We start from the raw sequence: 24,272 nt of genomic DNA, 5'->3' as shown, positions 1-24,272 counted from the left end.
AGGAGCAAAAATCAAGAATCTTGATAATGGACAAAGTGTCAAAGACAAAGATGTTATCCTACCCTAAAATTCCAAGAATTTTCCAAGAATTTCTAGAATGTTGAATTCAGAATTTTGAGCAAAAACCTAAACTCCTAAGAGATATAAAAGAGAATATAAAATATCAGGCTCTAGATAGATTTTAACGGTAAACGGTAATTTTTATATGTTACATCTGGATTAGCCATTCCATATGTATTTTAACGTAATAAAACATCTTTTAAACGTGCGCGATACTTCGAACTTTATAAAATGTCTTAATTTATCTATAATCTTAGACTAAAGTTCAAATAATAATAAAACAAAATAATATCGATACGGATAATATCAGTACTTGATATAAAAATATTCTCTCTCTCATTTCACCTTCCCCCCCCCCCCTCCCCTCCTTCCACTCACGTTTCCTACATAATCACTTCGTCACGTTATACTTGACGTGCGATCGCGTCGCGCGCTTATTATCATTTGACGCGATGCGATTAATAACGCTGTCGTGCCGGGCATAATTGACGAACGTGCTCCACTTGCTAATCAAACGTGAGCGCGTCCTGTCGCGCGTGGCGCACTATTCTCGGCCTTCGGTGCACGCGTCTTAAGTGCATCTACTTGAATATCTGTCCACTGTCGCTCACCAAGCTCCAGATACCGCGGCCGAAATAGAGCGCGGACAAAAATAGACGCGCCTTGCCCGTGAATGCCCGTTAATGCACGGGGATTAAAGAAATTGCAAGACGAGACGAGCGTGTCAAAATGCGTGAATGTTAACTATCCAGCACCACCCGATGAAGACTCGCGAGAACTGCATTTCTCAAGAGATTAAAAAAACCTTCGACCTCACCTACGGAACTCAGTCACATCCGTCAATCTGTATCCGGTAGGTGTTCGATATCAAAATAGAAATAAAACTGGAGCAGACCAACTGGAGATCCATCGATACGTTCCGAGTTCTTCAGGCCTGAAAACTCGAAGTCTCGTTTATCCGACAACGAGTTCGCGCTGAATCACACACGACAAATAGCATCCGCTATTTCTCGTAATGCGCACAGAAAAAAAAAGACACGCAGCCAATGCGCGTGTTTTCCCGATCGTTAGCAGACTGCACGTGCAATGCCATTTTTTTTTTAGGTTCGCGAAGGCCAGATGCTTTAAATATGGACAATAGTAAACGCGGCTAGGCGCAACTCGACTGATTAACATTACGATCGGACGGGAGAGGCCTTTGTTCCCTTTTCCCAAACGACACGAATGACACGAACGACACGAGTCTAATTTTTATCGGCGCATCGACTACCTCGAGTCGTGTCACCATCAGAACAAATTGAGATCGCTCTGCACTATTTTACAGAAATATAATTCAGAAAGTTTCACACTACGACAGCATATTGAAGAAGAAATAATTATAGTCTTATTATAAAAATTCATTCCCAATATATTTCAGTAGGCGTCCTAACATGGAAATCAATTTGAACATTTTATATAAATTATTTTCAGATTTATGTTTAGGCAAACTTTTAAATATTTCAGCAAAAATTTTCTTTTCGCGAAGAATTTATAAAGATATGCTCCTAATATTCAAATATACTTCTATATTTCTGTATTTAGAGAAATTCTAAAAAATTTCTAAAAATTCTACTTTCGCACGAATTGAAGATAAAAAGTCAATCGCTTCTTACATTAAGTGCTAATAGAATATCGCCTCTTGTATCCGTTGCCATTTCATTCGCGTAACAAAGTAATGATGTAACTGCACTCAAACGGCGCGTTTCGTTGATCACACTGCGTAAAAACTGTTACACGCGAACATGCGTCTTTCATTCCCCGGTTTCAGAACATTTCTCGCGGGATTTCGCGGGCCGCATTATATCGAGGACGATCTGCACGCGTTATGCGTGAGAGCGCGTTGCGATGCGATGCGATGCGATGTCCGTGAAAAACTCGAACGACGTTATGGCAATTGTGTGTGGGGATTCTCGCGAATTAATCGGTAAGTTCGCTAACGAACCAAAACGTTCGTTACCGCAGAACTCAATAGCACCCATTCAGCCGAGAGATCACCGCGGTGACGTAACGAATTAGCCGCCAATTAGAGAAGGTCGAATCGAGACTTGGCGCGTATAATCTTCAACCTGCCGGAAATCGTCCATAGCCTCGAGTAAGAGCTCGTTCTTCCTTGAGAAAACGAGCCAAATGCGAAGCTGCACAAAAAAAAATATATATATATATATAAAACCGCGTATTCGCATGTGACTCAACCTTTTTTCTTTTTTTTTGTTGTAAATTCTGATCGTAAATTATGAAACCTAATCTCGCAAAGAGCATGTGCGCTATGCACTGCGTAGGAGACAAGGAGAGGTGAACGCAATACGTACACTCGGGGTGAATATAGATAAGCCGCTGTCCGTGATAAGCTGATGATCGATGCGCGTTTCCGGTGGCGTGGAGTGTTCCAGGCTGCAATTATCGATAATTATGAAGTGACTGATTCGATGCTTTCGGGACACGGCCGGGTAAAAACCTTAACACGCATTTACGACAGGCCGTGGCACGGGCAGTGCACGCGCGCGTGTGCGTGTAACCGGCTGTTGGCAAACCCTCGCCTTTCTTGGCGACTGGTCTGACTCATTCAACGGCGGAGAGAACGCGTTAATAAAAATTGTGCCGATTGTCTTGTAAAAGAGCGGAGCTGCCATCCAAAAGTATTCGCCGGACTCGGATAATGTTGGAAGGTATCGATATTGCAAAACAAAGGAAAATACCAGTACCAAGTGCTAAAATATTTTTCCGTAATTTAAGGGAAAAAAAAAAAATAAAAGTTTATATTTAAGTGAAAACCTAGATATAAACTAGATTTAAAAATTAATGAAGTGATTCTCGGTATTAAATATGATGTGATACATGGGCAAATGAGAATCAGCGCTGATTCTCCACATCATAAATTTAAAAAATAATGGAAATATATCTTGAATGCGGTATTTCAATTGGCTGTACAGATGCATAAGATTGCAAAATCCAGGATGGACAATGACCTCCTTCGATACTTTCGCCAGGGAAAAATCGATTGTACAAACAAGCTATCAATTTACCATCTGCCATGTACCACTCTAAAATATTATAGATCATTATACTTCGCTTACTCCATTTACTTGAAAACATAGTTTTGGAAACTTCTTTTCTCGATAATTATATAATTCGAGCTATGTTAGCTGGATTAAAGCTTGCGAGCTTCTGTTTTCAGACTGTGTGTCTCAAAACACACGAACGGGAGAACGTGTAATGACAAGCTGCGATGAAAAACAACGGAGAAAAGAGGGTAAAGACTATCATTACACAAATATTGGCTGATTTAGTGTTCTCAGTATGAGCATGAATTTATACGGAATAAACATCGCGGAACACGCCATTCCCTTTAATTCCAGAGCACTCGACCACGAAAGCTCGCGCTGATGCGACGCGCGTAATTCAATTTCGATCTGCACACACACACACACACACACACACACACACGGTCAGCCGGAAGTTGATTGGTTCTCATCGCAGAATTTCCTGACCACACGCGATCACGGCAATGCCCAGAACTCGCATCTTAAATTTCGCAATTACAAACGCGTGTAGAGAAACGCGATTCCAACACCCTTTAATTCTGCAGTTGCACCGATTTCTTTTTATACTTTCGCGAATTACGAAAGAATAATTTTCTGACGTAACAGAACAAAAAACTAAATAATATCATTAAGAATTGTTGTAAATTATAATTTATATGTTTGCACGAAAGGAACGAAAGATCTCTCCGATCTCTCTACTTGGAATATTAGAATTTATATACTTTTTTATTTATCCTCTTTTCGATGGACAAATTATTCGAAATGCAAGTTCATTCTGCAGATCCGCCTGTCCATCCAAAGGTCAGCGGGTCGCTACTGTGGCGAACAAATAGATAGTGACAAAGTCTGTCCGATTTGAATCCCAAGGACGAGTGGAAGCCTTAGAAATATTCCGCGTTGGCGGGCTAATATTGTGCAAAGTACGCGGCGCACGTAGTATGAAATAATCCAAGTTTCCCAGACATGATCGCGCGATGCGCGATGCGACGAATTATAAATAACATCATCCCGATGAAATAATACGACGTTCGATCGGCGGTGCCTCATCGTTTTCTAAAATCGAAGTCATCCGCCGTAATTGCAAAAACATGTAAGATAAGAAAGTTCATTTTTTATTTCACGTCGGACGATTAATTTCTAATGCCGTCGCGAACAATCACGTAGATAACGAACACATAGATAACGAAAGCTCGTTCCTAAGCTTTAAGAAGACGTCAGAGCAACTTTACTTCATCCAGACTCGTCGCCCCATCGAATTTCTTTCGCTGGGAAATTTAAAATTGCCCAAAGAACCTGAAAAGTTATCCGATAATACGCGCCGATTTCGCCGATCCTATTTTCACGAGGGGAAACTTGAACTCTAAATTCACGTTACGAAATATGATCCTCTTCCAAGTTCCTTTGAGTCAGTTTCTGATTATCTAGGCGAGACAAAGATCGATATCTGGCGTCTTGGCGAGTTTCGCATCTGACAGAGAAGAGAATTAATAACGTCAAAGAGCATCGCGAAGGAAATGCCACGAATTCGTTTAGCTTGCAAAAAAGGCGAGAGTCTCACGCTATATATATCGTGTGGGAGGCTGTCCAACGAAGCACCCATCGCTAATATCGATCCGTACCGCATTTGCAACGTGTACGCGAACGACTGAAGTGTCCGAAGTGTCCGAGGGTGGTCTGATTCACGCGATCATATTTCTGGCGGGCCAGGTGCGCGAAAACTCGGCATGACTCGTAAAGGTGAATGCGAAATTTCATGCGGAGGTAAAACTCCGCGTTTACGAATTGCAAAAATTTCAGCTCGTCAAAGGAGACTCGAGAGGAGGATTGCAAATCTCCGCTTATCGAGTGTGACGCTGCTTCCTTTACAGAAAGCTGTAATTTCGTTTATGTTTAATAACGATGACAGCCTTAAGATTATTTGCACGATGACTCAAGATGAGAGATGTGTAATCCTGCTGTTCACGGTTCAATCCTTCGATAAATGCTATCGAAGATAAGTGACGCTCGTTCGCATGCGTTGCCGCAAACTCTTGACAAACGATGAGAATATTTCACTTCCGTCTGCATTTCCTCTCGAATTTATTTTGAATTTTCTATACGCCGTTATCGAGATCTTCATCACGACGCGATGGTTGGGAAACACTGCGTAAAAAAAAAATTAACGCTCGAAAGCGCAGTGATATTTCTTCCCATGCGTGCCGCAACGTAAAATGCTTAACAATAAAGCAATTCCCGCGCGGTCTTTAAGAACCTCTGCGAATTATGAACGCCCCGGTAAGCATTCAACGAACGAAACACAAGCCTCACGTCCGCCGTTCATCCGCGGTACGAATACAAGGAATTATTAATAAAATTTCTTACTGAATAATAGATTTACGCGAACTGGCTCGTGTACCTCCGCGAGATTAAATTCCGATTAATAAATCTGCGCTGATTTCGCCTCGCCTTAGATCTCTTCCGACAAACACGCGATATACAGAGAATAATAAATCAAACTTCTTACCGAATTACATTTCCATCGCGAGAACATTATTTTTCGATCAAAATAAAAATCGAATTGTGAAACAAGGAGGAAGTACGATAAAATTCGCGAATATGATAATTTGAAAGTTTCGCAAACGTACATCCTCATACATAAAGTCTCGTAAATAAAAGATTTTAGTAATTCTCTTATCGAGCGGAAAGTCAGGCGATCTCGTGGTTGAAGAATCTCAAGACTCAAGAGTATATATATCTCAATATGTAAAAAAACAGGAGTATTATATGTAGAGAGAGGAGGAGACTTACATCGCGCGCATAGTCGCGGGTTTGAGGATCTCTCGCGAATTATGAATGCCCTGATAAGCACTCGAGAGAGCATACGACCCATCCGCCGTGCTGCCTAGTCCACTTACGCGGAATATTTTCGCATGGCTCGAAAAGTGAGCATTGTGTCTGGCGGTCGTGTGTTCCGCCGGATCAATTATGCCAGTCTCCCCTAAAGCGCCGCTCGCTCGCTCGCTCGCTCGCTCGCTACCGCAACGCGCCGCCTCGCGAACGAAACGTAACGGTGAGTGTGCATCTCCGAAGTGCAGGCCGCACCGAGCGAAAACTGCGCTGCACTTCGTGCCCGGCCTCATCTATAGTTAATGGAACTCGGTGCGGTCGTGCTCGCATTCTGAATTAAATATCGGAAAGATATATCCGCCCCGCGCGCCCCTAACTCTTCCCGCACTGCGATGAGAGGGAAGGCGCTTATTGCCGACCAAACTTCCGAGGGACTTGTTACATCGACTCGAAAATATCCTTAGGAATTTACGAGAGAACGGAACTAGATGGGATAGCGAATTTGTCGAAATAGATTTAGGGCGATCGTACATGCGTCTTGTCAATCGCGAATGATTACAGTTTACAATCTTTATTTTTTTTTTCTTTTCTGTTGTTTTTATTTATTTATTTTATTTTATTTTTTTTTTTTTTTAATTATTTTGATGACACGCGAGAGGGCATATATTAAAGAATATATCTCATCCTGGCTTACCGCCAGAATTAAATTTACTTTTTTTTTTATTGTAATAATATTGATTTGTTGAGGGAGTAAATTAATACTGGGTTAAAATAATAAACAATAAAAAAATATAAACACAATGCAGGTTTCTCGTGAGCGAATATGCACGGTGGATTTTAACGTGCTATACTCGCGTACAAATCGCAGTTAGCGATCTACGCGATTATATTCCGCCGACATGTGCCAACATAGGTATGCCGAATAATCGATATCGGGTGTCACATATATAAACATCGCGAGATCAATAGAGAGCATAGACATATCATCACTGACGTTTGAATCCCATTTTTCTATCTAGTGAATGTGAACGCGCCGAGTTCGGACGTTTGCGAGCACGAACGTAAGATTTAATCTTCGATTAATCCTTCAAGGAGGGAAGGAGAAGAAATATATAGACAACTGGCTTTCTCTCCGAGCGTTTCATAATTACAAAGTTAGCCTTAAAGCGTCTTAAAAACTATCACCGTTCTTAATTCAAAAGCTAATATTCTGTTAAAACTAAAATCCAATATCGAACTTAGACATCTGATTATTTAATTTCTAGAATATTGCGAAAAGATTTTTCTCTTCTCCGAGAACTCCTAGATGATCTTCACACGTACTTATCGACAAAGTTAATTAAGCTATTAAAGCTTTTAAATAACGCGTTTAATTTATACCGAAGAAAATCACAATTATTTTTAGAACACACACGGTGCGTTCGTTATTTTACAGAGAGCTGCTCGGAATCTTAGAGATTAATTTAAAGCAAAATCGCACTTCGTGACTTCCGCTCTTCGATTACGCTAACGAGAACGCAACTCGTTCGTGCTGAAGGCTCGCGAGATTTTCGGTCTCGTTCTACATATCGGGAACAACAAGCGCGGTGAAAGGAAGTACCGTCTTGCAGCTCGATCGACGGCTTTGAAACGTCCGTTATTACGCCCGCTCGTCAGGAATTCGGATGGCACGTCGACGGAATATCCTCGGAAGCAATTTCCGCTAAAGAGGATCCGATATCGTCACCCCTGATACTTTATCCCTCGATAAGTGTCAACTACATTTCTCAGAAATTAAAGTCGTCGCCGCGATCATCGCGTATCCGGTAACTCGGTCGCGCAAGATTCCAGCAACGTGACTTGACATCTTAAATAATTTAAAAAGCCCTTTCTCCACCTAAAGCCCTTGACCTAAAATATCCGTGCGATAAATATTTACGCATTATATTGGAAAAAATTATTCTCAATCGAATGAAAAATCGATCTTCGCTCGCTCGTAAAACTCGAATTTAAAAATTCACGAAAAGAGCCATCTATATATATTTTAATAATTTAAAAATGGAGTCACTTCTTATCGCGATATTCTAAGGAGCTCTCTGTGCCGAATTTCTTCAAGAATCATTTTTTATCTCGATATTTTAATCAGGAAGTTATCTATGAATTTCTTGGAAAATCATCTTTCTTATCTCGATATCTTATTCTCTAGAAATTATTTGATCAAAATTTCTAGAATAATAAAATACTTGGAAACATGGAAAAGACGATTTTGCTAGTAGAAGTATCTAAAAATTCGCTTAAGCGTTCGACATAATAATAATTTTGATAACTCATCAAAATTATTTTTAGATCTGGTTAGATTTTCAGATAATTTAGCAAAACTGTTCCTTTCGTGTACACATTCACGCTTCGCGCGTGTTCTCAATTATTTACAGTGACGCTACGAAGGAGAGGCGCTGCAAAGGACAGAAGGGAGCAACGAAATTCTGACAAAAAGAAAAAAGGAAAACAAATATGACAAGATGCCGAGGAGAACTCGCGCGAACCGCGAAAGGAAGAAGAATCATGCATGAATTTTCCCATATATGGGAATGATCGGTTGGAGGAAATGGAGGCCGACCGGTGGTAGATCGGTTGATAGATCGATCAGGCCCACGCATGATCGTCACGCATCGGCTAGGCCACATCGCGCCGCGTGACAAGCGACCGCGAAAAAGCACGGCATCGCACGAGTGGGGCCAGGTGAGAGAAATGAGACACAAAGAGGAGAGAGAAGAAAGAACGGATGAGACAATGGGGAAATCAATGGAGATTAAGGGGAAATGTCAGGAGGAGATAAAGAAGAGAATAGACGGCGCGAAACAGAGACGGAAGAAAGGAAAGAAGCGCGGTTGTATGACAGCGCACACAATGATCCTCCGCAAGAAAAAAAGAAAGAGAAAGAGAAAGAGAAAGAGAGAGAGAGAGAGAGAGAGAGAGAGAGAGAGAGGAAAGAACTTTACAATCGTACGGGGAATGGAAGATCTCGATGGCGATAAATAGCGGAAGAAACACGGGCAGAGAGAAACGGAGATAAGGAGAGACGAGAGAAAGGGGGGAGAATGGGAAGATGGAAATTCGCGGTAGAGCAAAGGAACCGATGCGCGGGAGCGAGAGAGAAAGAGAAAGAGAGAGAGAGAGAGAGAGAGAGAGAGAGAGAGAGAGAGAGAGAGAGAGAGAGAGAGAGAGAAAGACGTAGCGCGACGAAACGAGTCCGCTGGCAACGGCGGTGTTCGTATAGCAATATCTAGGAGCTAAGGGGTTATATTCTCACACTCACCGTCGGTCCTCTGGATGTTTATGCTGCAGCCGACGTCGATGTTGCATGTACCGTGATCCATGATCATTTAGTCGGTCTCGCGCACTTCGTTCGACACCATAAAACGCGCCCGGCTTCTTCCGTTAACTACACACGGCCAACACGGGCCTCGCACGCGGACCGATTAATCGACTTCGGCGCGTGTGTGCGCGCGCGAGGGAGAGAGAAAAAAGAAAGAGAGAGAGAGAACGAGAGCGAGAGAGGAAGGGAGAGAGACAATGATCGACTATGACGGTTGACAGTTACGGAAGCGTTCGCATTCAAACTCGCGCGGCGACCGGTCCCTATATCTCCTTCCTTCTTCTTTTTCCTCCGGAATCCTCGGCGATGACGCGCTTTCTTCGCTTCCCCGCCTTCTTCCTCGCCGTCCCTCGTCGCGAAACCTCGTTCCCGGGAATCGCGCGCGCTCTCCTCTCGGCACCAAGGCACGCCCGTGCGTGCTCCGGCCGCGGCGGTTCACCTTCGTCTCCCGGCCGAACGTTTCGCGCCGCGTCGTCCTCGTCCTCGGCCTCGCCGCCGTTGTCGTCCTCGTCGCCGTCGACGCGGTCAGCAGCGCGAGCAAGCGCGCGCGCGCACACACACACACGACTACGATCCGAGAGCTCGCGTACCAGCCGAATTGCATTCGCGGCTCGGCCGTTCGGGGATATCTCGCGCGTCCGAGGGGACCAACCGTTCGGTTCACTTTCGTACCGGGATACACCGCCAGTGTCCGTTATTGACAACGGAAGGACTGCGAGCGCCAGCTCCCGGCCGGCGCGCGCCGATCGACCGGACATCTGCCGGCGCGAGGTCGCCAGGCGGCTCGGCGTGAATTATCTATTAACGACATCTGTGCGTCGCGAGGAAAAGATCCTACGCGATTCGCACTCGATCGAAAAATTGCCTGCTCCGCTCTCGATCTTTTTTGTCGTAGAAAAATGAAAAGAATTTTTTATATCGAAAATTGTATTTTTCTTGTTTAAATGAAATTTTCAAAATTGATATTTGCAACGAATGTTTCGTCTGAGAAAAATTAAATATTCTTGATCGTATTAATATAATAAGTTGAAATATATAAATGTTGGTGTAATAAATTGTTGCTTCAATGTTTATTGTTATTTATTTTCACGGACGGCGAGTCCGTGGCTTGACGAACCAGCATTTTTAACTCCTCCAGATCGAAATTCTCCGATTCCAACAATCGTTCGATGATGCACGTCGCCCTGTAATTATAAAAGTCATACGATTATTATTAATCGTGAGAAATTTAATCTTTCTATTACGTAAATCAGAAATCGTAGTTTTCTCACATGTCTTGACTTTTGGCTTCCGGTAGTCGCGAAGGTAACTCGCCGGCTTTAAATTTTTCATATACCTGTAAAAATTTTTTTGTTTTAAGAAATTTTGGCAATTAAATAAAATTATCTTATTCGCATTTGTTAAACTTTGTAAAACAAGATCTTCACAATCACCTCTAACGCTCGTTTAACAATCTTTTCATCCAAACCGGCACTTCGCGCAGCTGCATGTGCGAAACTACGTATCACATGTCCGCTTGTTAAACTATATAAATATGCCACGGAGCCGTCTTCATTTGCAACAAACTCGAAAGTCTGTATAACAAATAATAAAAAAATTGAAAAAATAATTATAATTAAGAAAATATCACTTTGAAAATAAATGTCCGAGAATGACTGATTCATGTCTTACTTGCTCTTCAATTATCGGACTTTGCGGCAACATGTTCATCACTCGATGCATATGCGTAGCCACAAAAATATGCGGACAATTAACCCCTCGTTCGACGAAATTATTCAATACAGCGGCGAGTAATGATAAGCCACTCACTTCGGACGTTCCGTTTCCAAACTCGTCCAAAGTGACGATGGAGTTCGGCGTGGACGCGTAAAGAGCGGAGTTTATCTTAAAAAAATCAATAATAAATCCTTCTCGAAGAAAATTTATTAATTCATTTAATAAGCTCAGGGAATCTTATCTTCTCGAGAATCTTTTATTACGATTCCGAGACGTCTATCTCCTGGAGCACAGTATTTATTTACCTGCCGCATATCTTCCAGGAACATGCTCGTGTTTAGAGCGATGCTGTCGACAGATGTAATCTGAGTTAAAATATGAGTGACTACCCCTATGGTGGCCGATTTGGCTGGTACGAAGCAGCCGATGTGAGCCATAAACACAATCAGCGCGATTTGCTTGAGATAAGTGCTCTTGCCGGAAGCGTTCGGCCCGGTTAGGATTTTCACGAGACTCTTTCCATTTCCGGAATAAGTGTCATTCGGAACAAACGTTGTTAAAAATTCCTGCAAGGGATGCCGACCCTGTTCCACCGCTATGATCTGTCGGTTCACCACGTTCGGTCTCACGTAATTATATTCTTGCGCAACGATGTGAAACGCTAATAGTCTGCAACAATTGTGAAGAATATTTCAAAAATTATTTCATCGCTTACGTGAAATTTTTAAGAAATTTATGAGTGTTTCTTTTTGCCCGATTTTTATCTTCTTTTTTTTTGCATTTATTAATTTTTTCGCGAAAAATTCGTAAGTGACTGATCCACTTACGTGTCTAATTCAGCGCAGAGTTGAATCGCGTTGAAGATCGATGCGGCGTGCTTGTTTATATACTTCACCAGCTTCAACATGATGTAACTTTCTCGCTTATTTATCCTTAACATTATATCACCTATGGTTTCGTCCAACTCTGAAAAATTTGATTTCAATTCACTAAATCGCACGCAGCACACGGAAAGATGGGTGTCATGGCATGTGAGATCTAAAAATTGGAAAAAAATGAAACCTTTGGCGCTGGGACTCTTATAATAGCGTATATTGTTGCTGACGAATTTGAATTCTAGATTTTCGAAATCGACATTTTCGGCTGGCGACGGATTCCACCCAGTGATCGCTAAGAGATACCCGATATTTGGTATGTACACCATTTTGCAAGTCGTCACCGAAGGTGGAAGATGATCCTTCATATCCTTTTCTCCCATTTGTGTCAAAGTCTCGGGCAAAGTGCTCCTCACGTGATGCACTACATCCCGATGGAATCACAATACACAATCGAATATATGCAGAGAAAAAAAAACAATTTCGTTAAAGTATCTAAAAATTTGGTCAGATGTAGAACTAGTGAAAATAATTTTGTTAGACAATCAAAATATTTGTTGCTAAAAATTTTTGCATTTTCATATTTAAGAATGCTTGCATAATTATTGTGATGACCCAACAAAATAATTTTTAAATCTACATCTGGTCAAATTTTTAGACACTTCAGAAAAATCAAATTTTTTTCTGCATAATATAATATTCTCGAAAGTAACATTATTGTTATTATATTATTGTAATTACATCAAATCGGCTTACAATTATCTAAGTGCGAGTCCACATTTGCGCGTACGATGAAATCATTTTTAGATCTTTTCGCGCTAAGGTCCACTATGTACTCGATGAAATACTTGACGTAACGCACTTCTTTCGTGACGCTGTCGACGATCCTGTGGAACAGCCGTACTTTCTCGCGATGCTTCTCACATATGTCGGCGATGTAGATTATGGAAGAGATCGTCTGTGCGGCGTGAAATATAAGATAGAAATAGTGATATGCGCGCATAATGGACATATTGAATGAATTATTCGATTAAAACGCGATTACTGAAAAACTAGTAAACCTTGTGTAATCGTCGCCAGTCGGGAACTTTAGCTTGCTGTGCTAAATAACGATCCAGAATAACGTTAGTCAGACGGTAAACGTGTCTTAAGCACGACGTCAAATTTTCGACGATACTTTGGTTATCGGGATTCAAGCAAAATTCGATAACTGCGAATCTTTCATTTAGGATATCGATATTTCGCGTTGGCTGTCGCAACGTTTTCCTAAAATCCAAAATTAATTCTCAATATAAAATAAGTATAAAACGAATAGTTTTTCTAATGTATCTGAAAGTTTAATGATGTCTCATGATAGATTTATGAAAGGTGACTAGGATGTGGCACTACTTGCCACAAAAATTGCATTCCAGGTCGGGATTGGCAACGATTCAGAAGGATGAATAAGCTGCCACTTTGCTTCTTCGCTGCCGCGTCGCCACATTTAAAAAGGCTTGGATGGTGCCTGGCGTGCACGATATTCAACGCCTCGTAAGTATCGTCATTCATCATGACGATGTCTCGTCTATGAAAAATCCCGTACAACAAAGAATATACATTTTTGAAAGAAAAACAACGCATATAACGCAGTTTGTTAGAAATATCTATCTATCAAAAAACCAAAGTCAATAAATCTAAAACGACAAATAAAATCTTTGTTTAAAAAAATAATATGATGACTAGAGAGAGATTTACAAAAATATATTTAAATATAAATTCTTAATAAAAACTCGAATTTCTTTATTTTCATTTTATTGTCTAATGATTAACCTTAATCTCGATTCAATTTACTTTTTATTTCTTTTCAGTTCGAGGAATTATAGAAAAAGATAAAGGGTGAATTAAATCGAGATTAAATTTGATCTACGCCGAATAGAAGTGGCCATCAGAGAAATTCTCAACGAAACAAACTAAACTCCACGATTGCGCATCCATCAATCTGTGTACCGTGTCTAAAGTATTAATTGCCGAGCGCGAGATTAGAGGGACTCACAACGTCACGCTCGTCAGAGACGCGAAGCCAGGCCTGCCGGAAGGATCCAGCGCGATATTGCTCCAATGCTGGTCGATATAGATCAAGAGCAGGCCCAGCGCGTGGATCATGACGATCGATTTGAAGTTCAACAGGCCCCGCAGGAAGATAAGCCTCTCGACGTTGTTGGCGTTCGCCGGCTCCGAGCGGAGCTTGAGACATCGTACTCTGTGATAGCATCTGTCGAAGCCGTGCTCCCTCTTCCGCATCACCCTCAGCGAGACCTGTGCCGGCCCCACGCCGCTCACCCCCGACTCGCTCCGATCGCTCGACATTTCCGACGTTACCAGGGCCTCGATCGCCGTGAGGAACTCGTCGGACGTGCCGGAGATCGTGATGACGTGGCGCGGCTGGCACTGCTTGTACAGGGCCCTCGCGATGTTAAAGCGAACGCCGTCGTCGTAAGTATCGTCCATCACGAACAACTCGGACGTGAGCATGTTGTAGTAGGCCGCGCCCAATTGATTGCACGACCAGATCATCGCCAAAATGATCTGCGAACGGACGCGACTTGGCTTTACATAAAATTCGCGAGGCGATTTCCTTCAAAATTCTCCTGATAACGGACGGTAAAATGTAGTAGTTGTCGACGTTAACGAGACGTCTGTTGTCTGCTTTCCGCGCGAAGCGAAGATTAATGGAACTGAACAAAGGAATGAAATGGAGAAACTGCTGGGAGTATTGATATTTATAAAATTCTAAAATCAAATTCGAAATATATACGAGCCTCGTCCTTATCCGTAAAATTATTGCTTCGCACTGTAGAATCGCCTATGCTCTGTTGTCTCCCTGCTGCCGCGCCTGCTGATTGCGAGGTTGGAATATTTATAGCAAAGTCTTCTTCATCGCTACTAATTTCGTTCATTATCGACTCAAATTGCACTTGCCTAAAGTAAAATGTATATTAATATTTTTTTACATAAATATTCAAAACTGTTGCGTTGTTTCGTTCATACTTTTAACTCCTTTATAATCCAAAACTATTAATTTTTTTAATTCTACTAACATTATAAAGATAAAAAATATTTCTACTGACACCCTACAAAAATAAAATTTGTAGAATTAATTTTCAATAGATTTAGCTATTTCATAAAACAACGCAATTTATCAAAAAAAAAAAAAAATAATAATGAAAGCAATGAAAACATACATATTAGCTAAAGAGGTTGTCGATGAGAAAATATTCTTTGAAAAACCCGGTGAATCCATTTTTCATCGTTCTTCGGATTCCAATCGAGATATATGAACAAGCGACGAAGAAAAAATGACAATCACCCGCGTTCAAAATCGATGTTCGTTCGATGTCTAATCTTAAAAATTAGATTTCAAGATAATTCCGAACGCGAGATCAAAGATCGTCCGATCAAAAATCAAGCGCAAATTAACATCAAGTTGCGAAACCGTACAAAAGTTAAGGATAAGCTTTCTCAGCAGCAAATACCAATGTGAAAGTTGCAAACTTCACGTGATTCGACTTATCTCGCTCATAACTTCAGCCTGCTGGTGGTGATGGTGGGGGGAAAGGATGAAAGACGAAACGCACGCAGTCAATAACAACATTATCTTTTGTTTGATTACATTACGTGAGCAAATATTTGCAGTTCGCCTGCAGTTGTTACCTGTACATAATTACAAGATACTGCCCTAAACCTGTAAGTTTGAGTAAATGTATTACACCCGGTATTATTGGTATTTTCCGCGCGACGCGCGCTTTTACAACTGGCTATAAACGACGCGCATCGCGCGCGATAAGCTTATGGATCTTTGATTCCGCTTCTGTTTTGTTAATACTTACGACAAACATAAATAGATGAACGTACCGAGAGCCGTACGGAACACATTTGGTTAGGAGTTAGCTCGTGTTACTTGTTACACATCGCGTATGGTATATTACTCGACATTTAGTTTCACGTACATGATGCTGCGCGCGACAGACGATCGCGCTTACGACGATACGATCGTTATGTACACTCGCAGAGAGCACACACGCACGCAAAACTCTCGCGGAGAGGATCTCTAAATAAAGCTATAAAAAAACCTATTTCTCTTTGTAAATCGGTATAAAATCTCCGTTTGTAAATTTTCCTTGTTGTAAAGTTCCTTAAAAATCCTCCGGCTAGTGGAAAAACGTGAGCGGTAAGATTCCAATGATAAAAGAATCAGCCAATCGAGGATGATCAAAGATGACTGAATTATCATTTAAAATTCTAGATTCTACGATTCATTAATTTGCTCATTGCTTAAGTCTTATCACTTACGTTTTTCTCTCTATGTGCCACTTAGCCTTAGTCTTAGTATTCAACGGATTGATGTACGCGAAATGTCGAAATTTTACGTGGACTCGTATGCTTGATATTTTGGACTTTGTATTGCCTATATATTAGGATGTGTATCGCAAAACAAACTTTCCAGATTCAACATATCGCGTACATCAGAAAGTATGTTGATGATGTACATCAGATTTTCTTTGCGCAAAATTTTGTTAAGATCTACAGTACTGTTTAAGGTCCGCAGTACGGCTTCTAACTCGGAATAGGCGGAGGCGGTTGGGGATTGAAAGAAATGGGTCGATAGCTCTTCTCCCTCACGAAAGGCTGCACTCCGTTCAATACGAAGTCGTTTATAGGGTTTCTCTCTTGTTTGATCGGCTCCACCGGGGTCTCGTCCTCCGTGCTGGCGGCTTCCTCGCTGCGTGTTGGGCTAGCCGACCTGGTTAATCGTTTCTTACTCTTTTCGCTCCATTTCGACACTCCCTCGTTCTTCCTACTTTGGCGTCAGCAGAGAACGCCACGACTCGCGACATATTTCGTCATCGCGTTACAACAGAAAGCCGAGATGGTATTTAAGAGACAAACAAACGACAACGTAATTTAATTTTTAAAAATATTTAAATCTAATTCCAAAATTTTACTTATATAAAATAGAAATTATAATTGCTCTGTGCAAAAAATATAAATTTGTAAAAATCGTCGGTATAAAATAAAAATATATCAGTTTTTATAGTGGGAACTTATAATGGAACTTTTTTTCAGCAGTGGAGGCAGTCTTCCTTTTCGAAGGAAAACCACTTTCATTTCTGAAGAATCAATATTTTACGATTGGTCGAGCACACGTGACGCCTCTGCTGTATTTGTCAACGCGCTGAACGTCAAGGCAAACATCTATTCTAGGCGAGTTGAGGATCTGGTAAAATATTAGCAATCCTTATACAGACGCAAGGCCCAGAGAATGTTGGCCGGCGTTCAACGCGTCGGAAGATAAACCAAAACGCAATATCGCCGAGCGATGATCTTTCTCTCAAACATAGGTAACGCGTTCGACAGTCGTGATGCGTTGGTTTACCCGTTTCTCGCACGATGCTTGCCATTTTATATTGCCATCCTCGCCCAAATACGTAGTTAGAAGCGCGATCATATTTGCTTGGCTTGGTTTAATGAAGCGTTGTTAGATGACTAGAGGTGTTAAAGACTACTTACTTTACGCCCACCTTAAAACCTGCGCATGATAAAAAATCAGAAAGCCAAAAATTAATAGTCGCACGATACGCGCGAGTTCTTACCTACGAGTGGGATTAGTAGATTTTAATTATTACTATGTCTAGCGGACTCGTACTCATTAACTTGCAACAAACACTTGTAAGAAAAGCTGCCGCATCAAACATCGATTGTATTATCAATTGAATTATAGCTGAGATGAGTTTTATGCACATTGAAACGAGCATAGAATATTAAAAAAATAAGTCTGAAAAATTCCATATAGATTCCATTTCTCTTGACTCTCAAGAAAGCAACGGAAAATAATAAAGTCTTTAATGTAAATTATTAAAACAAATAGAACAATTTTAATTTCTTTACTTAAAAAGTAAAAAAATTCTGAAAATCACGAGAAAGAAATTCATATTTGTAACTTTGATTTAGCAGGCTTAAACATGAATTATTTATCGTTCATGCTCGCTTCAGTGCACGGGGTATCATAAACGTTATTCGAATCTACGAGAACCTTCCGTTCAGGCGTTTTGCGTCGACATATTATTATTATTTCGGGAAACATTCTCAGGGGACGGGGGGGGATCGTTACCTCAAGCGGAAGTCAAGGGGACCAGATTGTATCGAACGTACCTAGACCGTAGAGGCTTGCTCTTGCTGACAGCTTGTCTGGAATGTGGTCTTGTATTCGGTTGCGATAGCTCGCTGTCGCTGCTCGCTAAAGAGGATCTCGCCGCCACAGCCCCATGAGCAAAATCTTTCCTGTTGAATAACGCGTCGGAGGATTATTCGCCATTAGCGATTTCGTCTCGCAATCGCAAACTGTTGCGCGCGAGCCTAACGTAGCCGCGAGCACGTGAGTGAAAGTGAATTCAAAGACTCCTCGGAATGACGGACGCTTTGTATGTACATATTGCATGGCGGAGAAGACCTTTACCCTTCCTAATCCTTTTGCGTAGCCTATGTATGAAAACATCGCGTTCACTTTTCACTTTCCTCCCATCGAACGTTTGCGTGAATAAATACAAGAATTGAAAACGAACAACAATTCTGTCCAATTATTTACACTCCTTTAAAAACCCATTTTAAATAAAATATTTCCTTGTTTATAATTTTCCTTTTTTATTCACTTCAAATGTAGACATTTTAAATTATCGCAAGAGATTTTTATGCGTTTCCGAATCGTGAATGGATTATATGGATTATCGAAATTCAACTTCTGTTTCGAAATCAATTTCGAGTTTGTCACGCCTTACCTGTAATTGTCGGATCTGGGTGTAGAACTGAGATTCGTAGTTTTGCCGACGTTCGAATGCGCGTCCACAAAGACAGGTGAGCTCTTGGGAATGTCGCATACCACCTTAGGATGCACCGTGGTCTGCTTGTACTCCAGATGTGACGATGACGACTCGGTGGGCGCCCAGTCGTAATATTTTGGCCGGTAATCTTTGTACTCCCTCGGTTGCTGTTGATGTTGATGTTGTTGCTGTCTAGAATCCACGCTGGGCGCTCTCTTACGTAGATATTCATCGCTGCTGACGCTATTCTTTCGTACGGTTGTAAGTTTCGCCGGTGGGACCGACGTGGGTGATGACGCGGATGACGATGGCGCGCCATCCGGATCCGCCCGAGATAACTGCGAATTATCCCACACAGTCGGCAAACTGCTATAATTGAAACAGATTATCAATAACAAATAGTCCATAATCCTGAAAATTAAAATCATTAACAAGTTAAATCTTAAAAAGGTCTATTCAGTTTTAGAAGATTTCTGAAATATATATTTCCATCGAAAGCTACATTTTTTTTCTATATATATTTTGGTATTTTAAATATTTTATTTATAGCTAATATTTATACCTAAACAATCCATCTTAGCAAAAAAATTTAATGTATCTGAAATTTTTGAGCATTTACATACTTTTATATGATTTTAAAATCTTACTTTAGATTTTCATCCATGCTGTACAAGCGAAGTTGCTGCCTGATGTTCGCCTTCTCTCTGGCTCGTTTTCGCTGGAACTCCTCCTCTACCTTACGCATCGCTTCCAACTCACCTTTCCTCTGTCTTTCTTTGGCTTCCGCCTCCCGCGATAGCTTTTCCGCTAGCCTGCGCCTCTCAATCTGCCGCACAGTGCTCTGGAATGTAAACCTACGACCCTTCGAGTTGTTTTTCAATGGTGGTTTAACTTCCGGCGCATCCTCCTTGATGTCATCTTGTAGATTCTGTTGATCAGTGGGCGAAGTACTTCGTTGTTTCATCTCGGAAACATTCTCGCATGATTTGGAATATCTATTATTCACCTTTCCATCATTCGCGAAAGGCTTATCTTTCAAAATGATCGGTTCTTTGGAGTGCTTGTTTGTCTTTTCTGAGTCCTTGCTTAGTTTCCTGAATTCATCCACACCGTTCTTACGATATTTTAATCCGGAACTGTTACCAGAATTTTTTTCATTATCTGCAGCCATGTTTCTATAATTTAAACTCTGGGACTGATACTGAGAGTCATTGGACTCGGGCAGATACATTACATGACCGCCGGAAGCCAAATACGAGAATGATGGTGGCTTCATGATCACGGGGAAATCACCGCGATCCTCCAGGTCTTCTACCAAAACTTCATCGTCATCATCCTCGTCATCAAAACCCGGTTTCCAGCCGGGCGGCGAAGATCGCGTCGCATCCGTAATCTGAGTATGCTGCAGCGATGTGGGAGCACTTGTCGACAATAGCCAATTATCATCGAGGACGTCGCGAGTGCGTTTCCTTTCTATGTCCAACGGTCCGAGTCCGAGGGCACCCGACACCGATCTCTTTAGTTTTTGCAGCGAGTTGAAGGTCGAACCCTCTTTGTTTTTCAAATCCGGATTGTACAGGTACATGCGATTATCGTCGCGCGGTAATGATAACGAAAACACGTGCGCTCTCGGCGGAAATTTCACCGGGGTCGGCATCGGTGGTGGTGAATCCACCCCAGCGTCACTACTGGACTCCTCGCCTAGATCCTGCTGCGGGGTCCACGTCGGTCTCGTCGTCTGCGTCTTCAATCGATTGTTATTGGTGTTGGTGCTGACTTCCAACGAATCGTCGTTGGCCGCACCGGCATCCCCGGATATGCCGGAATCGCCCGACTTATCGTGGGAGCTTCGCGGACCGAGCGCGATCAGCGGCGGGGGCGGCCTCGACAAACGTTCGATACGCTCCTCGAACATCACCTAACATCACGATAACGCAACAATTTTAATCAGGAGTGTCCCATAAATGTCTCTCAAAATTTCCAAAACTCTATTTTCAGATTCATTCACAAATTATTTTTAATCGTAATTTTGATTGTTTTGCACGCTTACCGGAACTTCCTCGCTCGCCGTGCTCATAGTTGGCCCAGGTGCTTCTAGCGCTGACAATAGTCTCCACGCTGCCGATGGTGAAAATCGCGGAATCTCCAGTTGCTTCTTGGGTAACGTGGGTCGCAATTTTAATGAGATATCTTCGATTCCGCTTTTATTCTAAAAAAAAATTAGCTCTATAAAAATGTATTCAAACACTTCATTTTTAAATTTAAAAAATTATGCTAAACACCAATCTTGTAATTTTATTGATAACATTATAAATAAAAACATGTTACTTACATCATCTGTATAGTCGTGGCACTCGATCGATCCATTGATCTCTCTAATCTGCAGCCTAGATTGGATCTGTTCCATGTGCTGGTCCACACAATTCCGCGACTCATTCGACAACGCTTCGTCCATGCCGAAATAGAAGGTCTTCGGTGCAGATTTCTCCGGCAACGGTAATCTGAAGAAATGTTCGAGAACATTAGATTCAGCACGACGAATGAATTAGTCGATACTTGTTCGTTGTCAGACTAGAAAAAACTAATCGCGTAGCTATCACGCATCCGCGTGCACGCACGAGACATTCATTGATAAGGGAAATAATTAACGGAATCACCAGATGCACGCGCACGCATCCGTGACTCGCGAGTGAGAAATAAATCGATCCGAGATGCGAGAGCAACTTACACGTGCCAATTTTTCTCGCGGACGACTTCCTTGGCTTCTGGTTTCCTCGCGAGCTTCTCTTTGGATTTCGCGTCTTTCTTCTCCGCTGTCGCGGAACCGGGAACAGGTTCGCAGGGCCATCTCTTCTCGTCTGGTGCGCCATCAGTATTCCTAGCATCGCTCTTCCGCCATCTACGATCGGAATCTTTCTCCTTTTCTCTCTCTTTGGCCTCGCTCGTTCGCTCGGGCGTGCTTTCCCTCCCGGACCCCTGTCCGCGAGGATCTGTGGTCCTAATGTAGGGCCTCACCGGACTCTCCGACCTGGTTCTCCCCGAATCCGCCACGTTTTCGTATTTCCGGTTCTTGGTAACGCTCTTTGCTCGCTGATAGTCCTCGAGAAGGTCCCTCCGTTGCTTTTCCGATGGAAACCTCTCCTCCAAAGAGTGCCCAACGGCGTCCAAGCGATCCTTGGGAGTCTTCCGAAGAGGATCTTTCGGATGCACCGCGGAAGATTCGTCGAACGTTGTCGATTTCTCAACGAGCCGTCTTTTTCCACCTGATACTGCCTCCGCTTGCCTCTCCTCCGTGTAATCCTTGGTCCTTCCGGAATCGCGAGCATTCCCTTTGCGCTCGTCATACGAGCTATGCTTATTTTCGGATCGACCGCAACGATCGGTCAACCGCCTCTCTTCGATGATCTTGTCCTCAATCACGCGCTCTTCGGGGCAACTCTCCTCGTTTTTCGCCGATCGTTTTTCCGGCCTTTTCGCGTCTTCGGTCTTCGACTCCTTCGCGCATCGATCGACGTCGCTGTTGCGCTCCTGATTCGACTCGACAGAGGACCTGCCGCCGCAATTGAGCTTGTTGCGCACTTTCCTGGCTACCTGCATCAACTCCGCTTGAAACTCCGGGCTGCTCATGCTCCTCTGCAACGTGTTCTTGCCATCGAAGATCCGCGAACGCCTATGCTCGTCTCGGCACCAGCGATCCTGATGCGGATGGTTGCTCTGATCGCGCCAGACGAGTCTGTTCTCCTTGTTGGCGGCACGCCCGTCTTCGCCCCGCCATCGTCGCTCGTTCTCCAAGCCGCCGCCGCCGCCGCCGCCGCCGCCGCCGCCGCCGCCGCCGCCGCCGCCGCCGTTCTCGCAGCGTTCCGCGATGGCATGAATCTGCGATGACGAGGAGGAAGATAACCAGTTGACCTGCGCTCTCTTCGTTTCCGCTCGCGTCTTGAAGAGACGCGATCGCCTCGGCGGTGGTTGAATCTCTTCCTCGCCGCGGCAACCGCTCGGTCGATCCTGATTGGATTCCGTTGGATACCTAGAGATATAGTTCCTATATCGAGATATAATACCGATGTCTTAATGAAATAAGGAAATGTTATATTAGATAAAAAGAAGCCAATATTTTTGATTATTATTGACATCATGAAAAATTATTAAACTACTTTGTTATTGTAAGGCCCAGTTAATCGGCACCAACGTTATTTTAGCTTTAAGCGAGACTTAATATGTGTCTGTCTTTATCTATTTAGAAAAAAAAGACGAAGACAGATATAAGTTGGTGCTACTGGGCCTAAATCTAATTTGCAGAATTATCAGCTTTTAAAGGAATAATATTAATTCCAATTATGATATTAGAATTAATTCCAATTAATTCTAAGTAAATAGAAGTAACAAAAAAAGAAAACGGGAAATTCTCAAAATATCCCTACCTGTATGAATCTGGGGAGGATCCGTCGATGACGCCGTTCAACGGCGGCGGTGGTGCCTTATACTTCTTCTTGCCCTTGTATCGGCTCTCTCGCTCTCTGCACTCTCGCTCGGGATAATGCCCACTTCCGCAATGTCGATGCTCCATCGCGTGCTGATGCTGCTGCTGCTGCTGCTGCTGCTGTTTCCCGTTGCAGCGCGCCGTCTCCCGCCCCATAGGCGAGTACCGCAGATCGGGCTCGCTGCCGAATCTCTTGAGCTCCTGCATCTCGTTCTCCATGCAGCATCTCGATCCGTTTCCGTAATAGCAGCAATGATGCTCGAGCTTGCGGCCGCGCGACGCGCCGATGTTCGACGCCGAGGTGCTGCGGCTGCGAAATATTCCCTGCTGGAAGAAACGAAATAGCGGGTTTTGAAAAATCCCCTGCTCTGCCTTTGTTTTGTTTAATTATTTTTACAATGATCTCTAAATTCTTCCGGCTGCACACACGTGAGGCTGGGAGTGTGCAAAATATTTACATCTGCCTCTCATAATAGAGGTTCTCGATTAGCGAGTTTATGCGTAACGGGTTAAGAGAATATTTTTTTTCTTTCCCCTCTTAAGTATTACATAAAGGTGGCGCGGTAAAGTGTTACGTTTATTCTTAGACCGCCGTTGATTTACAAGGCGTGCGCGACTTCCTTCTGATGCGCGTAATAAGCGTTATAGAGGACGGAGACACCGTGACAAAGCGGGGCGGATGAGAAACCGTCGTCTTTGTGCGGCCGTCGGCACAAAGCATTCGATGAAGGCCGCGTGATACATTTCGCGAATTCACGGTAAAAAGCCGTGCCATAGAATAAATCTTAACCGGGTTACGATACACGGTGCCCGGCCAAAAGACGAATTCCGCACGGATGCGCACTACTCGCGTGAGAATCCTAGATGGCGGAAACGCGCGTCTCCGACAGACAAACAGACAGAAGAAGGACTGACTAGATGCAAAATCAGGAGATTGAGCCGAAACGAGTCGAAATAAGAAAAAAAAAAATTACTTTTTCGGCGCTTTTTTTACGTACACGGCGAACTTTCACGCTGAGGCGATTC

General features: G+C 42.8%; 3 protein-coding genes across 8 annotated transcripts in view; all 3 read right to left on the bottom strand.

Moving 5' to 3' along the window:
* Klp10A (kinesin-like protein 10A) overlaps window positions 1-9,997 on the bottom strand; it is a 35,560-nt gene extending 25,563 nt beyond the window's left edge. The window contains exon 1 of the mRNA XM_089070774.1: window positions 9,262-9,997. Coding sequence (XP_088926900.1) covers window positions 9,262-9,328 — 67 coding nt within the window. The 5' untranslated portion in view covers window positions 9,329-9,997. The remainder of the gene's footprint in view (window positions 1-9,261) is intronic.
* Window positions 9,998-10,054: 57 nt separating this feature from the next.
* On the bottom strand, window positions 10,055-15,248 carry LOC105425874 (mutS protein homolog 5-like). 2 transcript variants are annotated; one of them, XM_089070785.1, is made up of 13 exons: window positions 15,134-15,248; window positions 14,711-14,870; window positions 13,945-14,477; window positions 13,306-13,476; window positions 12,974-13,178; window positions 12,669-12,870; window positions 12,100-12,336; window positions 11,865-12,003; window positions 11,343-11,706; window positions 10,993-11,205; window positions 10,755-10,895; window positions 10,593-10,657; window positions 10,055-10,505 (listed from the first exon to the last, which is right to left on the bottom strand). In XM_089070785.1, exons 1-13 carry the CDS (start codon window positions 15,190-15,192, stop codon window positions 10,385-10,387), a joined length of 2,610 nt encoding a protein of 869 aa, XP_088926911.1. In that variant the 5' UTR covers window positions 15,193-15,248; the 3' UTR covers window positions 10,055-10,384. The 2 variants fall into 2 exon arrangements, with proteins under 2 accessions (XP_088926911.1, XP_088926910.1); XM_089070784.1 differs by having other exon boundaries at window positions 11,865-12,336.
* Window positions 15,249-15,530: 282 nt separating this feature from the next.
* Window positions 15,531-24,272, bottom strand: part of LOC105425826 (uncharacterized) — a 72,157-nt gene continuing 63,415 nt past the window's right edge. Inside the window, exons 3-10 of one of the 5 annotated variants that reach the window (XM_089070776.1) lie at window positions 23,188-23,573; window positions 21,495-22,808; window positions 21,099-21,267; window positions 20,817-20,975; window positions 19,414-20,684; window positions 18,725-19,135; window positions 18,102-18,230; window positions 15,531-16,692 (exon numbers count right to left, since the gene is read on the bottom strand). In XM_089070776.1, coding sequence (XP_088926902.1) covers window positions 16,506-16,692; window positions 18,102-18,230; window positions 18,725-19,135; window positions 19,414-20,684; window positions 20,817-20,975; window positions 21,099-21,267; window positions 21,495-22,808; window positions 23,188-23,573 — 4,026 coding nt within the window. In that variant the 3' untranslated portion in view covers window positions 15,531-16,505. Of the gene's footprint in view, window positions 17,479-18,101; window positions 18,231-18,724; window positions 19,136-19,413; window positions 20,685-20,816; window positions 20,976-21,098; window positions 21,268-21,494; window positions 22,809-23,187; window positions 23,574-24,272 lie in introns of all 5 variants that reach the window. The other 4 variants (XM_089070778.1, XM_089070779.1, XM_089070777.1 and 1 more) reach the window with 4 other exon arrangements.

Source organism: Pogonomyrmex barbatus, unplaced genomic scaffold (genome assembly GCF_055798465.1).
Source record: "Pogonomyrmex barbatus isolate J1 unplaced genomic scaffold, ASM5579846v1 scaffold11, whole genome shotgun sequence".
Classification (NCBI taxonomy): Eukaryota; Metazoa; Arthropoda; class Insecta; order Hymenoptera; family Formicidae; genus Pogonomyrmex; species Pogonomyrmex barbatus.
This window is presented reverse-complemented; position numbering and strand designations above follow the sequence as displayed.

What these genes read in the sequence shown, in the direction of transcription:
- LOC105425874 (XM_089070784.1), bottom strand. Translation starts at nt 15,192, where the DNA reads ATGGATTCACCGGGTTTTTCAAAGAATATTTTCTCATCGACAACCTCT. An exon ending in ATTTTACGGATAAGGACGAG is followed by an intron (nt 14,478 to 14,710) that starts GCTCGTATATAT and finishes GTCCGTTCGCAG; the next exon opens with ATCATTTTGGCGATGATCTG. An exon ending in TCCTGGAAGATATGCGGCAG is followed by an intron (nt 11,206 to 11,342) that starts GTAAATAAATAC and finishes GATTTTTTTAAG; the next exon opens with ATAAACTCCGCTCTTTACGC.